The sequence below is a fragment of the Camarhynchus parvulus genome, chromosome 4, assembly GCF_901933205.1.
Source record: "Camarhynchus parvulus chromosome 4, STF_HiC, whole genome shotgun sequence".
In the NCBI taxonomy this organism is placed as follows: domain Eukaryota; kingdom Metazoa; phylum Chordata; class Aves; order Passeriformes; family Thraupidae; genus Camarhynchus; species Camarhynchus parvulus.
The window spans coordinates 24379189-24396176 of record NC_044574.1 but is presented as its reverse complement, the minus strand read 5'-3'; the positions used below and the strand labels follow the sequence as shown (position 1 = coordinate 24396176).

Genomic DNA, 16988 nt, shown 5'->3' with positions numbered 1-16988 from the left:
TATGTAGGTGCAGCAGTTGTGATTTACACTTTATGCATTACCATCTTATTTGCAAAAGCAATAGAGGTAGAGGATACTGAAAATGTGTCTCCCTCTTCTTTCCCTTAATGTAAGTCACAGGAGTGCCATAAATGTTATATGCTGTTGACCTTTTCAGTCTTTTCTTTTGCCCTTCATGGGAGAGCAACTCAAAAAAAAAGAAAAAAAAGGTTTTCTTTTTTTCCTTTTGGATATCCAGTATTCAAGGAGACAGAACACCATTACAGGTATTTTGCCTTTTGGCTAAATCTGTGAACCAGAAGAGGCAAAAGTTTTCTGGCTATCCTCAGCCTTTGAGTGAGCTAACCCTTATCCCCAAAGCGTGCAGCTCTTTATTATGCTTATGAGTATACAGAAGCATGTCAGCTTGGTTTTAGTCCATGAAGACAATTAGCTAGAGAAAGGAGAAAAGTTCTGTGGGCTGGTTTATATGAACCTGTGACTAGACAGTGGCTTGGTGATTGTGCAAAACAAGGTCTAATTATAGTTATCCAGGCCTAAAGTATATGTTTTCTTGAAGACATTCTTAAAATTTTGGGTAAGAGTGAATTATACTTACTAACAAAAACATTTTGTTGTGTAAGTTTTCACATGTGTCTCAGAAATTATTAGCTCTTGATATACCCTCTGCCAGGAAAGCTTTCTAAAATCACCTTCCCCCACTGAAAATACCCTTTACTGAATACAACCCAGGCATGTTGGTGACAGTCAGTAGTTAAGTAAAATGCAAGAGAAATGAGATGTGTTGAATCAGTTTTAAGAAGGCTGAGGCTGGGAAATAAGAGACTTGAGATCTCTGTCAAGCCATCACTTTATGAGAGCAGAGTGTGATCACAATATTGAGTATTTGTTACCTGGCAGATCTGGGCTTTCCATACCCTGACTATATTCTTTGAGCTACCCAAAATGTTACTATATCATGACTTTTTCAGATGCTTTATATTTTATATATCAGAGATACAGCTGCTGTCCTTAATCAAGTTAATTTGTGATATTAATAATGTATTGCTTTCAAACAAATAGAGTTAGTGGTTTTAGGTAAGAATTCCAAACACTAGAGCACTTTTGACAAGTGTGAACTGCCAGCTGGTATTTATAGAAAGAAAGGTACCAAAACAGGACACATTTTTCCATGGAAAAGAGTAATAATTATGGAAAAATTTTGTGTTTTAAGAAAAATTTGACATACATTATATGTATAAAGACACTGTCTGAATTTAAGACAATTAAATGTTTCCTATGTCTTTTTAGGGTGTGTTGCTCCTTAACTATACATAGTTTTAAAAGAATAACAGAACAAAATATACCTGATTTTGCAGTTTAAAATATTAAAATGCATGAAATATTATTGTGAATGTTAAATAACTGTGTTCATAAAGGATGGTTATTTCATTAGAAGAATAGACTAAGTTAAGAATTCACAAAATTATTTCATTTGAAAATTGCTTTGAAAATCAATTTTGTAAGAGATCATTTAGGAGAAAAATTGATAATCATAAATCAGAGGAGAATTAGATATTTTTACTTTCAGTATGCTTGGTTAGTGGTACCATATCAAAATTAGTAGTCCATAATAAAAATTAGGCGGTAAGTAATATTTTTGAAACCTTCAATTTTTGGCCTGGTTTTATCTCTCAAGTTTTCTCTGTCGAAACTCCCAAAAAGTTAACTGAAAATTAGATTCCTAAACTATTAACAATAATAATGTAAATTTTGAGAAATTAGTTTTAACAAATGTTGATTACGTTTAGTCATTGACATTGACTGGTTTAGTGTTAAAATGTAAAACTTCTTACTTCTAGTACTGTTCCATTGGGATCTGATCAGATTCTGCTACGAGGAGCTCAGTTGAGAAATACTCAGTGGGTTCATGGGATAGTTGTCTACACTGGACATGACACAAAACTTATGCAGGTTTGTCCCTTGGATTTTGTCCAACCTGTCTGTTTTATTACCTTAATTTACCATTCCATGGTACAGAAGCATGACTTGGTTCAATACAGTACTAAAATGTCAGTAACAGAGCATCTTTCATATCAATTAAAAGTAAGAAAAATAAAGCAATTTCTTGTTATTTTAGTCACTTAGTCCCAAAGTAGTTTTTCCACTCGTAAGCATATTCATTGATTTTTATCTTGTAAGTTGTGCTTTGAAAACTCTTTATTAGCAAGTTCTGTTATCACAGTTTGTCTTTTTTTTTTGACTGCTCCTAAAGCTGTCCTGTTGTGGGGCTTTCTTTCCAGTACAAAGATAATCATTCTTGTCAGAAAACAAAATGAGGAGGGAAGAGACTGAAATTACTTTGCCTAATGTGTTTTGAAGTATCACAACTGAGATGCACCTGTTGAGAAAAAATAATTTCAGATTGGTTATTCATGCATTATTTAATGCTTTTCTAATTTGTAAAACAGCTACTTGAAAAAGAACGTATCGGCAGCTGTCTCTATTGCACTGACAAGGTGTATTCACATTCATTTTTAATGTTTTCTGTTAACTATTGGTGTTACCACTGTTCTGTGTGATTGTTTAAACTTCTTGTGTCACAATTCTAAAGCCCCAGTTCATAGATTTATAAGCTGCTGGTTTTGAGGTTTTTTTGAAGTAAAAGAGTTGGGGCATTTTTGGTGATGATGTATTTGGGAGAATATTTAGAAAAGGATACAATAACATGTAATTTGAAAAGCAAGAACCATGTTACCTCATGTAATATTTAATACCACTGTTGGTTTTTGTCTTTTGCAGAATTCAACAAGTCCACCTCTTAAAATGTCCAATGTGGAACGAATTACAAATATTCAGATTTTGATTTTGTTCTGCATCCTTATTGCCATGTCTTTGATCTGCTCTATTGGTTCAGCTATATGGAACCGAAGGCATACTGGAAGAGACTGGTATCTCGATCTAAATTGTAAGATCTAAAATATTATATTAATATTTTAGTATTTGGTTGCCTTTCATATTTGGAAAAGAGGATAATTACCTTGCACAGTGTGGTTTTTTTGTCAATCTCTCTTCTTTGTTTGTTGACTAAAGTCCTTAGGCTAGGTATATCACAGCAAGTATAAAATTTGCCTTGCTGTGCCATCTGAGCTCTTGCTAAATTCAGGAAGGGCAAGATGATTTGTTTGTCTGCTTTTTTCAGGCTTTCCATCTCTGCAGCTCAACAAGGTCTGCATCAACATTCTACTGGCATAAACAGTCAGCTTCTTAGACATCAGTCTGAAGCCTCTTTGAGCTGTTACTAATAGATTACATTTAAAGCTGCAGTGCCTTTTCTGAATTTTTATATTTGTCTTAGGAAGTGATGCTGTGGCTTTATAATTTTTACAGGGTTTTAACTAATCCATATCAGAACTTAATAGACTCCTCCTAAAGAAGATAAAAGAGACACCACAGGTCTCTTTTAATATATTGTACAGGGCAGCTGTACATAAGGTGGATGTAGGGCAGTGTGATGTTGCACAGGCCGTCACAGCAGCATGGAACATACTAACAGAGTCTGACCCTCTGTAAGAAAACAGGATATAAAGGAAGTTTTCCTGAACATGCTTTGCAGTCAATTATTCGTGTTTTCAGAATTTTTAGGACCCTTTTTACTTAGGCAGAACCAGAACTAAAACAAAGCTCCTGAGTACAAGGCTTCTGAATGTAGTCAACAAAGAGGGGTTTTTTGGGGTTTTGGTAAGTTCTTAAAGAAAAATATTGAAGTTCTGATTTGAAGGCACTCCTAAAGTTTCTATGTCTGCATTTATGATGACCTTTGTTTCCTTTCTTTTCGATGCTGAGAAAGAAACTTTATTTTTTATTAATTAAGAAACTTAACTTTTGTGTTTTCCTAGTGAGGTAAGAAAAAGTGAACTAGTTAATAGAATATTGACAATTTTACGTAATATCAAAGAAAGACATCAGATGCGCTTCATCTGTGCATTTTTTTTCTTTTCTGGGAAATATAAAACTTTTAAGAATATAGTGACTTATATGTGGTTAGCACAGTAGTGAAGCACTTCATAAGTTGTTATTCCTGAAAAAAGAAACATGAAATAGTGGCCACTGATATTTTGGTTTGTGTGTTCTGAACCGAGTATCCATGTCAGTTTCTTTTCTGATATATGTCCCATGATTAAATGAAATTGTTTTGGGTTTTGTAAGGTATGTCCTGTAAGGCTCTATTCAGCATATAATTGTTCTGATAACAGATATGTAAGAAGCATTATAATTTATATGTGTATGCATTTTATCCCCCTTTCCCCTTAGTTATTTAATTTTTTAGCTCCCTGATCTTTTAGGCAAGTACATCATTTGATGCTGGAATCGATATTAATGAAAGTCTCCAAAACCTCCTTTCTTGGATCTTGTAGTAACAACCAAATCCACGTTGGACAGACAGTGGAAACCTATCTGAGGCTGATTTTCTTTGAGATACCTTAAATAGAGCTAGGCAGGCTCCATCTTCTACCCTTCTGCTGTACTGCACAGCAGACTTTCCCATTCTCATCCTCTCTGAGGTGCTACTGCTAGAGTTATCTTTGTAAGAAAAATTTAAAACTTAAAAGGAAAAAGTAGTATAAAACTACTTGTTTTATATGTTAATATTCACATTTCCAGTTGTTTAGAACTTCCATTAAACTCTCTAATTTTGTATCTTCCTTTCATCTTCCTTTACCTCTTCCAAAGCATTTTGCTCAGTTGAGGGAGACTATATGATTGTATGAAGGTGGATGGAGAAAAGAATCATTCCACTGTGTATTTCCCCTTTCAAAATATTAAACTATAATATTTTGAGTTTAGAACTTGGTTGCTTATATAGATATTCCCAGATTTTGATCTTAAAATGGAGAAAAAGAGGGAATGGCTGGTAAGTTTGCTCTTCAGAAATTGGAGATGATTGCAAAGATTGCTGAATTTGAACTCCACTATTATAACTGAGATCCTTAACTCTAAGGAAGGTCTTAGCCATAGGCAAGTGATACTGTAATTAATTCCAAAGATTCTTCTTAGAACACTTTAATAAAAATCAGCTGTTAATGCAATATTTTGAATAGAGTACATATATATAGTTCTAACTACAGTCTCAAGTATTTATTTGATTACTTTGTTTTTTGGCAGATGGTGGAGCAAGCAACTTTGGATTGAATTTCTTGACTTTTATCATTCTCTTCAATAATCTTATTCCAATCAGCTTGTTGGTTACACTTGAAGTCGTTAAATTTATCCAAGCATATTTCATAAATTGGGTAAATATTATTTTTGTAATATTGATTTCTAAAATCATGTGGTTCAAAAGTGAGTGAAATAATGCATTGCTTGTCTATGTATACATTTTTTCAGACTTTTTCTAAATGCTGTTTATTTATTATTAGTGGAATCTGAGGAGATAATTATAAATTATTTCATTTAGTGTGCTTATAGCTGCACCAGATTGATTTTTGGAGCATGTTTCTTGTGATCCACTCACTAATTGTAGAGGAGCAAAGTGAACCTTCTGTGGATTGCAGATAGAAACTTGAAGTTCAAATATTCCCACAAACATGGTTAAAACCAAACAAGTTTAAATGTTGATAGTAAAAAAATTGATACATTTTATTTAACAGTAAATTAGAAAGAAGGAAATACAAAAAGGGGGTGGGGAGATAGGAAGAGTGAGAGAGATTAAATAGAAATATATCAGATTAAGTAGAAATACATCAGACCTCTGTGGGTCCCAATGACGTGTCATTGGTCTTCTCCACCTAGTCTTCTTGGTGGTGAGGGTCCCCCTCTGAAAGGCATGGAATTCAATATTTAATTAACCAGCCTGATTTGGGCCATATGGAAATGTCCAGGGCAAGTTTGACGCTGTCTCTGGCAAGACTCTGGATGGGTTGCATCATTTTGCATAATGTGCAGTGCTCTGAGGCACGGCCTCAGGAATGAGTCTGGGGAGCACTTTGGGGGTCTTTGATGATTGTGACACCCCCTGGGTTGCTCCTCACATGAATGTCCTGTGGATGTGGCTTTCCTGGGGTGGTGGGGGGTTGTTTCACAGCTGAGCCAGTTTGTGGGATGGAGGATGGGTGTTCACTACCTCTGACCAGAGGTTGCACCACACACCCAAGGCCCTTCTCCTCCTCCTCCACCCTTGGTGGGGAAGGAGTCTCTGCAAACCTGGCAGCAGGAGATAAGACTGGGAGCTGTGGCCTCCCCCAGCCCAAAGCTAGGGAGGGATGATTTTCAGGACAGCTGCTGGGCTTGGCTCTCCAGTGGATGCTCTCCCAGCTTTATCTGTTTCTTCCCAGACCTGAGATGATTGAACAAAAATGTCCTTTTATCTTATCTCAAGTTCACTTAGGCGGTTTAACTCACAGTCCAAGGTTTCATTCATGGGACCCATTCAAGGTGGGCTTTGGTGATGCAGCTTTTCGCATCAATGTTTAATCCATGAACTATAGCATTTCAGTCTCTTGACAGTGTTTTTCTGCTTTTTACTTTCTCATTTTTGGTATTCAGGTATCAGTTTCATTCAGAATGATCAGAAGAATGTGTTTTGCAGTGCTGGGGAGTTTTGTCCAGTTTCATATTTTCTTTCCAGACTTTGGCATTTTGCTTTGGCATTTTGCTTTTTTTTTTTTTTTCCTGAGCACAACCCTAGTTTAATGGAGTGGGGTTCATTGTACAAAGGCAGTGTTGCTAGTATTATCCCTTATGAAATATATAAAAATCATTTTGACATCCTTTCATTTTTTTTTCCTTAATGAATTAGTGGAGAAAATGAAGGGTTTACTCTGAGTGGGTGTGATTTGATTTCCTTAAAGCCATGTAAACATACCTTCCATTTTTCCCTTTTTTCCATATGTAAATTTATCATAGCATTCTGAACACTTTAATCTGATTCCTTGATCATATGTGTGAAATGGATTTGTATGTGTGAGATATGTTATGGACATATAGATAAGAATGCATGTGAAGTAGCAGGTGAAACGTATGCTTTATTTTAGAAGTTAAATACTTTGTGAGCAGTCAGCTGGTTTTAGTTTCTTGAGGGGTTTTGTGCTGTAAAACAAACTGTTCACAAATTGGAGAATGCAGTGAAATTCTTCCATAATTTTCTGTATTTTAAAATAAATATTCAACAAAGACCCATCTTGAATGTGGAGATTGCCACTGTTTATACAAGAAATCAGAAAGGCAGTTTTAACTTCTCTTCCTGCCCCAGTTTCTCATTATAAGAGATTAGTTGCCTTTAATTGATCCTAATCCGGGACTCTGGACATTTATCTTAAGTAATATTTCTCTTTGTGTGTAGATTATATTTGTATGGGGAAGTTGGTTGTCTGCAATCTGTTGCACAAGGTTACCATGTTTGACAATGTTTTAATCTTTTACTGTATTTAAAAACAAACTCTGATGTTTATTTAACAAGTAAGAGGAAAAAAAACTCACACCATATGAATCATATCTTATGTTTATTGTGTATTCTCAAATATATCTTCTTGTTTTTATCTCAAGATATATTTATCTTGCTATTTAGAAATGACTGGTTGTGCATACAATAGAAGTAGGTAAGACTCACTTCTCTCCAAGAGTAATTTCTGTTTGTTGCCGATGTCATTTTAAATGTGTGGGTCAACAGTTTTTCAATATACTGATCACTAGAAATAATCTGAGCAAAATTACCCATGAGAAAATCTTACTTCTTCTGGGGACTCTTGGGAGTGATCTGATAGTGTCTGCAGCTTACCATGTTGAAACAATCTTAGGTAGATCTATTCATGTGTGGTCTTTTCTTCTACACTTAACTGTTCTATTTATCTGCTAGATTTTTTGTGAGAAGTTCTGGAAGACTGATTTTTAAATATATGTACCTTTCTTTATCTCTAGGACATAGACATGCACTATGAACCTACGGACACTGCTGCAATGGCTCGTACTTCCAATCTCAATGAAGAACTTGGACAGGTAGTTAAAAGAATTACTGATTCTAACTCTGTATTGAAATTATTCATGTGAGGATTTATTTTAAAAAATATACTCTTGCCTTAGTATTTGCGTATTTCTATTCTCTTTGTTTTGTCAGATACTTTTAAAAATACTTTGCAGTATCAGTGAATTAAAACTAGTATTACATGAACAATCTCTGTATCAGTGTGCATGTGGTAATCACAGAAGATTGAAGTGAATCAATAAAGCTACAAAATCAAAGGAATTTTGAGCATTAAGGCTGTCTGTAGCATAAAATTTAGTCTCAGTATATACATGTATGATAATGTGTGTTGTCAGTATGTAATTTTTTTTCACATTCTCTGCATTCCTCAGAAGTGACAGTGAGTATCTTAGGGCTGAATCAGTTCTATAAATGTCCTCTTTTCTTGCCACTAAAAACTAGAACCTGTGAATGGAATGGGGGCTGAATTAAACCCTGGAAATTTCGGCTTAATTCTTTGTGCTTTGGAGTTCTCTTTTAATACTGTAAAATCAGTTGGACTTTTCACAAGACATCACTTGTTATATGTTGTTCATAATTGGGAAGTATGACTTAGTGCAAGTGTGCCTGGGGCAGAGGGTATGCTTCTACAAGAACTACACATGGTATTTGCTCTTTCAGTCAGTTGTATTTGCAGTCTGGCTTTAAAAGCATGCTGAACTTTCTGGTACACTGGTGGTGAGCAGCTCTTGCTGTGGAAAATAAATTACGTGCTCATTTAATTGAATTGTATTATGAACATAAGTATGCATGTTCTTGTATTTCCTAACCTAGAAGTTCTCATAACTAATACTTTATTGCATAAGCATGTAAAAGCTGTCTCTAGCTTTCCAAAACCAATAGCTGAGATTTAGCCATATAGTAAAGCAGTCCTAGGTGTCTTTTGGAAAAACTGCTTGAAGGTTAACATGTTCTATGACTAGTCTACCTAGAGGAGTACAGAGCCTTTGCCTGTTTGGTTTAATATGTATGTGCAGAAAATTTTGTTCTTTTGCTGGCTTTGAAGGGGAGTACAAGCTTCTCGAGTGGGGAAGAGTCTTTGTTGAATCTTAGCTTTCCTTCTGTTTCACTTTACACTGTCTGTTTTTTCTAGCTCTGCAGCTAGTTTGTTATTCACATTCCGAGACACATTCTTTCCTTTTGACTTCAGCAGTTTTTGTCTTCATTTCTTAGGATTCTCATCAAATTCTCCTTCACCATCAAGAGCTAGTCAGGCTTCTTGGGATCTCCACTTTAATTTTTTTGGCAGGTTCTTAATTTGAGCAGATTTTTGTACAGAGATCATAGGACTCTACTAAAAAGAGCAGGTTTCTTCTTTGAAGTACATGAGGGTTGCACATGTAATGAAGATATTTGCCCCAAGAGATCTTCAGGTTTTAAGAAAGGCAAAACTTTGGTGTTGGGAAAAAAGGTTGAATTTTTTTAGCTGCAATTCCCACTTTCCCATTGTGCCCACACACAAAAAAAAATATACAATTTTCAGCATAAACCTGACACAGAAAGATTCCTTATAACTGCTGGTTTTACTAAGGCATAGTTCCTCAGAAACATTTTTACTAATACATAGCTTTATTAGTCCCAGATATAATGTAGTTACTTCCTAATTAAGAATTCTTGGATTTTTTTTTAATTAGAAGTAAAATTTAATGAATTGAAGTTTACCTGTGACTCGTAGAACTTTTGGTTCATCACAAACGACCTCATTTCTTCATATATTAACTTTTTTCATAAGATTAGGTTTAAACAAAACTTAAAAATATCACAGGTTTATGTACTTCAGCTTTGAATTTTAAAATGCTCTACCTAGTAGTTTCTGGAACAGAAGGGTTTGTAATGCCAGGGGAATAGAGTAGGTAGAAAGGAATGTATTTCTCCTTTTCCTGTAATTTGGCATTTCTGAACTGTTGTGCTTTTACTAACATTTTGGGTTTAAGAAGATATTTCTGGGTCAAAAAGATTGGCTCAGAAATGCATATAGATACTTTTCTAAAGCATATTGCTTTCTGTCCAAAGTTTAATGTTTTACTGGCAAATTCATTGGTCTTCACAAGTTTCTTGCACTTCAGCAAAATGAAGAGTGAGGGATGGTTAATTACACCACTGTGCACTGAAGAAAGCTTAAGTTTCCTGACATCTCAGTTGATTGATTTGTTTGGAAATGGATATGAAGGCTGTGTATCTGCAGTGTTTATGTATTGATTTTGTTGTTCGATTTTTTCCTATAAACTGTGAAAATTGCAGAACAGATAAAAATATTTCATATGTTGATGGTCATAAATTGTACTAGATATGTCACTAACTGCTGAATATTGATGTATAATGGATTTTATTGTTCATTTAGGTCAAATACATATTTTCTGACAAAACGGGTACCCTGACATGCAATGTCATGCAATTTAAGAAGTGTACAGTAGCAGGAATTGCATATGGGTAGGTATTTTTATATATTTCTTCATCTGTGTGCCTCTGCCTGTCCATATGTACTCATGCATTAATACTGTAGTTAAAATAAACTTACACCTGGAAATATCTACAACTCAGTCAGCTTTTTGTGACTATAAAATAGTACTCATAAGAGACAGGATCACTTTTGTCACAACGTCTCTTTTTGCAAAGAGGAACAAAATAAAGTTGAGATATCGCAGGCTTTCTGCTGTAAGGTAACTTCAATATCTTCAATATGCATGGTTTTGTCATCATTTACCCTTTTTAATGTTGTAACAAACAAAACCCTGAAGGAGACTTGCAAAAACTTGGTTTGTTATAGTTTATGAAGTCTGAATAGAAAGACCATATTTTTGCAATTTTCATTGCAATCTAGGCACTAGCAAAATAGCTGCAAAGCAGGGGTTTTTAGTAATTTTGTTTTATTAACTAACTACTTTTTTTTAACACATGATCCAATTTTTAGCATTTGTGATTCTTTCTCCTCTCCCTGTTCTGTTTTTTCCTTGCTTCTTGTGCAGCCATTGCCCTGAGCCTGAGGATTATAGTGTTCCTTCAGATGATTGGTAAGCTCTAAAAATCATTTAGCTTCTGCTGTTTCTTGAAGATTCAGGTTTAAAAATACTGAGCAATATATTTAAAAATGGAGCTAGATGTGAGATAGTTTACTGCTCAGAAGTTAATTTAGCATTGAATTCAGGCAGACTGACAACCTTACACAAAGTTATGCCAGCCAAATCCTATGGCATTAGGTTGCGTACTGTGGAATAGAATCTCTAGGTGGGTCCCTGAAATATATTGCTGTCATTATACTGACAGTCCTGGTGCAATTCAAAACTACTTATTGGAGAGAAAGTTTTGTCTTTTATTATCATCTGGTATTATGGTAACTTTAATCACACTTTTCTACTGGTAGTCAGTAATATGTTAGTAATAATCAATAATATGTTTAGAAAAAAATCCATATTTGAGAGTGAAAAATATGTAATGTTATTGTTGCTATTTTACTTCCTCCAGATAGTTTTAGAATATTAGCACTACATAGTTCTTAACTGGAACTGAGATTAGAGCACCCAAATACACCTGGGACTAAAATTAATGTCTTAATGGGGTCTTCAGGAAGGAGGTCCTGGCTTCCTTTCTGCTGTCATCTACATGAAGCCTTGTGCTTCTTCATCATACTTTCTTGCTCTAAATATTTGCAATATCATTCAAAGTAAGCTCAGATATATCAGAGAAAAAAATGTAATTTACAGTCTTTAAATTATCATTATTTTATTTGTTGAAAGTGACAACAAGACAATGTCACACAAAATTGGAATGTGTTGTTGTCTTTTGTTGAAAATATTTGAAGGAAAAAAAATCTTGGCTAAATTAGAATTAATAATTCTTTGTTTAGATAGATAAAAAACCAAAGCCAGAAAAAATCCTCCTGCAACATACAAAAGGTAGTACACAGGCATACCCCAAAATCTTACCTGACCTGAATATCATTTGATGTAGAAGGAAAATGTTTCCTAAAGATGCACAGATTTGCTTAACTGCATACAAGTAATTTCATTAAAACAATGCAGTGCTTAAATGAAATGAAGCATGCTTGCTTATAAAGGATTAATGAAAAAAGACTGGTTTTGAATAAGTATTTATTCATATAAATATGAACACATCTGAAATGGATAAACTGATATCTGAACAGTAGTTTTAAAAAAAAACAACACAAATCTTCTAGGTGAAGAATATATTAGAAATACTTAGAAAATATGATACTTGAAATTTCTTGGTGTGTGTAAATCTATTGCAATTAATAAAATCTCTTTCTCCCAGTAACACTTCTAGCCCTAACATGACTAATATACTAAATCCCAAATCTTCTTTTTTTTTTTTGTATTAGAAAGATTTGTTTTCCACTTCATTAAAACTTACACCTGGAAATATTTTTCTGTATTTTAACACTGAGAATCCAGAAAATTTATATCAGAAAGCTTTAAGCAAACAAAGCTTAAAGCTTAGACTCTAAACAAATATAATGTGTCTGAAGGTGTTAATATTTGGCACTTCAAGATCTATTTGCCTTGCATTCAAAAAAGAAGTCTTGGTGAAGAAGAATGCTTCAAATTTTTCCTGTAGTTACAAAGTTAGAAAAAGTACTCCTTGCATGGTGGTACAGAGGAGATTCTGCATTTTATATTCCTCCATGGTAGTTACTGGAGGACTAAAACAACTCACTTCTTGTTTTCATATAGAATCTTTAGACTGCCTTTGATGTATATGGCTTATTCTTCAACTTAAATTGCCAAATGTATTTATTCTTTTGTAAGACTGTGTAATCCAAAGTAAATGAGAAAAAAAAATCCTTCAACTGGATTTACTTTTCAGCACTGTTTTGTTTTTGTTTTCAAATTCAAAGTCATCTAGATTGTCTTAGTACTTAGCTGTAGTATTAAGACTGCTGCTGTAGTCTGCTGCAGTAACAAATCTTCCTAGAAGTATCTACATATTTGAGCTCTCTCATTCAGCCAGAATATTTGTGCAGTTTGGGAGATGTTAGTGTATGCCTTTATTTCTTCAGAACCATCTCCTCCTTGCATCTCTTAAGTCCATACTTCACCACTACTGTTGTGTCTTCTTTATCCTTCAATTTCATATGTTCCTTTTTGATTATAAGCAATAAAAAGCAAATTCTCTGCATGTAGACTTCTCTGATGTCTGAACTCATTTGTTTATCTCTTTCAGATTCCAGACTTGCTTTTCTGTAGACATTTAGAAACTTATCCCAAAACTGCTAATTTCTTGATGAACTATGATCTCTTTGTGCATATATATTTTTATGCCCCTTCTATAATCTCATTCTAGAGATCAGAAGACAAGAAGCCTCAGTTTTACATTGTGGATATATTTTTACTTCATCCTTCATTACCTGAATTCAGCAGAAAGATTTTGCTGGATTTATGTGTATTTATATAACCCAAGGTTTCTTTGAATTAAATAAACTTTGGAAATGCGAGACAATTACCTTTTCAATTCTTTTTCTCGCAATACATGATTGCAGCCTTTATTGTAGCAGCTATAGCCCAAAACTTGTGTTTGGATGATTTGTATATAAACTGTTAAAATCATGCTAAGAGTGATCTCTTTTTTACTCAATTATTTCTAGGCAAGGCCCACAAAATGGAGAAGAAAAAACATTTAGTGATGTGTCATTACTGGAGAATCTTCAAAACAACCATGTAAGTTATATAGAAACAATTATCATTGTTTTGTGACATGAAGCCATTGCTTCCAAATTCAAAAATAATTCAAAAGATTATGTCCTTTGAGGGAAAACAAAAAAATTGTGTATTTATACAAAATCAGCGTGAGGTCATGAATACTTTTGTAATTGTTGCTGATATATGTTAATTACATCCAACCCTTATTTTCTCCCCTCCTTTTTTGTTTTGATGCTATGGTTCAGATGTTACTAGTTTAGAGTAGTCTTGTGTTCTTCTTTCTCTGGGTATTTTACTGGTGCTCCTGCTGTTCAGATGATATCATGACGTCGAATAAAGCTTTCAGGATAAGCCAAGTTAACATCCTGACATGACTTACCTGGGCTTGGACAGGAGTCAGGAGTTAACTGTATGCCTTGGGTTTATGTGCATGCTTCCATAAGGTTAGATCTTCAGATGATTAAATGAAGGAGGCATTTTGGAGACTTATATTTGCCCCAAAGAGACAATACATTTCTCAGGAAAATAACAAGTTATTTATTATCTGATTAGGAAACAGTACCATCATTACCACTTTCTGCTTTTTGTTCGTGCAAGAGATTTTTTACCTTGTCATAACCAACACCTACTTTAAACAATGTAACTGTTTGAAGAGTTAAAGTAAATTGCGCTTTTCTTTTCTTAAATTTTGTCCTTGCAAGAGGCTAGTTCCAGTTTAAATGACAGACAGTGAAGGAGCTTTTTCTGGTAGATAGGTATTATTAAGTATATATAATATAAGCATGCTATAAAAATGTGTCTGTATGCATCTTAAAAATTCAAGTACGCATTCAAAGAGAAGTTTCAACAGTGTATTTTAAATGTATCCAGAAGTGCTTTGGAAAAGAATTTGTAGTTCAGCTTTGTGAATGCATCTTAGAGGATCTGGGGGCCATCAGTGGAAGAGAATAAGAACTTGCTCCCATTAGTGTTTCTGCACTGCAGAATTAAAGTAGGTTTTCAGAGATTATTGTCTTTTATAAGGTAATTGTAATGTTATTCTTAGTCTGAAATACAAAACTGAAATACTGTAAGCATGCTACAAGAAACCCTCCGCTGAGGTGGCAGCTGCTTTGAACTCACAGGGAATGCTGGGGTTTCTTTTAAACCTGTCAGTTCATTCATTTTGTAAATGCCAGCTGCAGTAATAAGGTTCTTAGCTGTATTTGTCAAGTCCAATCAACTATTCTACTTATATGTTTCTTTTCCCCTCTTTTGGCTAAATAATTTTAAATTGTTTCCACTTTTAACATTTTGAACTGCCTGATATATTCATCTTTAAAGCAGTCTGATCTTGCAACATTTTCCGTGTGATTTTTGTTTGCTACATCTTTCTAAAGATTCTCAAAAAGTGTTGTCAAACACAGTACTAGACAAAAGTAAAAAGAGACTATTTTTTAGTAAAAATTACAACATCCAAAGACACTTCTGTGAATAATGTAAAATTCTTTCAATACATCATCCATACTTACCTTCCCTAAAAAGTAATTATCTGAACTGTTCCATGTTTCTGGTTATCTAATTTTGATTGTTATGGTAGCAAATGCCACTAAATTCTATTTATATAACCAGTATGTAAGTACAGCAGAAATAAGTTATCCTGCATGCTGAAATTAGTTTACAGATAGTATTTAAAGAGGTACCTTTCATTAAATTTTTGTGGGCTATTATTTGTCTATATCTATTATTACATTTTGGTTGTTTATTGCTTAAATGATTAATCACACTCTGACCTATTTTTTTTCTTAGCCAACTGCACCTATAATATGTGAGTTCTTGACAATGATGGCAGTGTGTCATACAGCAGTTCCAGAAAGAGAAGGTGATAAAATTATATATCAAGCAGCATCTCCAGGTGAGACTCAAATAACTCAGCAAACCTATTTCTATCAACTCAACAAGTAAATTTTACTCAGTTTGTACTGACAAGGGCAAGGGCAGAGGTAGTGCCATAAATAAGGTTAACTGGGTCATGGCACTGTTTCACTGGGCATTGCAAGCAAACTCCATTCTGACCTCCTGAGCCACTTGGAGGCAATTGATGACTGTTGGAGATGTGGTTGCTGGTTTCCTGAATGTAGGCATTGAAGGTATCTGTTATTTACAGGAATGACTTACCACTCTTCTCTTCCAAACCAGAACTTAAACAGAAAGCATTGAACATTGTCCAGTGACCTGAGGAAGGTGCTAACCTAGGTGCTTTGAAGAGGGTGCTCTCATTACTGAGCTGAGAGGTGTGTTCCTTTCAGGGCCTATTTTCTCTGAACTGTTAACTCACTTCACCAGTTTTCACAGGAGAAACAAAGAGTTCTTTCCAGTGCCACATTTAATCTTAAAATCCATAAATGAAAAGGAAGTGAAAAGTAGAAAAGCCTGGACTGTGTTGCTTAAATCGTGATTAACAGTTTTCTGATACATCTGTAAAATAACTATTGAACTTGCTGCAGATGAAGGAGCGTTGGTCAGAGCAGCCAGGAATCTTCATTTTGTATTCACTGGAAGGACACCTGACTCAGTAATCATTGAATCTGTAAGTACTTTGGAATAACTTTATAATTTACTGCATTTGCTTATGCTTTAGTTTAAATAATCTGAATAATGGCATTGTTTGGTTGGTTTTGGTTCTTTTGCTTGAGATTTTTTTTTAAATTCTTACCCTTCTGGTTTGTTTTTTTTATTCTTCAGTTGGGACAGGAAGAGAGATATGAACTGCTAAATGTCCTGGAATTTACAAGGTAAATTTGTACTTGGTGTCTTTTTGAGAAAATACTTGGACACTTCTCTCATGGATAAAAATGCTTGCATTTTTTATATTTTTACAGGTAAAGTATGCAGTTGTGTAGCTTGAATCTGTGTAATATGTAAACACACTATAGACAAAGCAGAGTACATGATTAAGATTACACTGCCCAGTTTATTGTAAAACATTTTGGAGACTTTTTTTTTCCTTGTTGTCTACCTTATGACTTATATTTTTCACTTTTGCCTTTGTTCAAAGATTTAAAAAACCTTTGATATCAAAACTTTTTAAAAATCTGTAGAAAATAATATAGGAAAGTATTCAAACTTCTAAATGTATTTCTGAAAGTCCTGACACCATATGATTTATCAAAAAGTAAATGTATTTATCATTACTGCTAAATGAAATTTTGCATTTGACCTTAAATATGCTTGGATGATTATGGTTTGTTTAAATACTCTAGACTGAGATTTATTATCTTCTGAGCAGCATCACTGCAGTAGTTGACCAGTTGGTTTACTTGGGATATGAATTTATCACATCTTTTGCTTTCAGT

General features: G+C 34.2%; 1 protein-coding gene across 5 annotated transcripts in view; it reads left to right on the top strand.

Annotated features, from left to right (window-relative positions):
* ATP8A1 (ATPase phospholipid transporting 8A1) overlaps nt 1-16988 on the top strand; it is a 101254-nt gene that overhangs the window by 24659 nt on the left and 59607 nt on the right. For 4 of the 5 annotated variants that reach the window (XM_030947045.1, XM_030947044.1, XM_030947048.1 and 1 more), the window contains 10 exons: nt 1842-1953; nt 2782-2947; nt 5146-5273; nt 7897-7974; nt 10341-10429; nt 10966-11010; nt 13599-13671; nt 15442-15547; nt 16140-16222; nt 16378-16427. In XM_030947045.1, the coding sequence (XP_030802905.1) occupies nt 1842-1953; nt 2782-2947; nt 5146-5273; nt 7897-7974; nt 10341-10429; nt 10966-11010; nt 13599-13671; nt 15442-15547; nt 16140-16222; nt 16378-16427 (930 nt within the window). The remainder of the gene's footprint in view (nt 1-1841; nt 1954-2781; nt 2948-5145; nt 5274-7896; nt 7975-10340; nt 10430-10965; nt 11011-13598; nt 13672-15441; nt 15548-16139; nt 16223-16377; nt 16428-16988) is intronic. The other variant, XM_030947046.1, reaches the window with a different exon arrangement.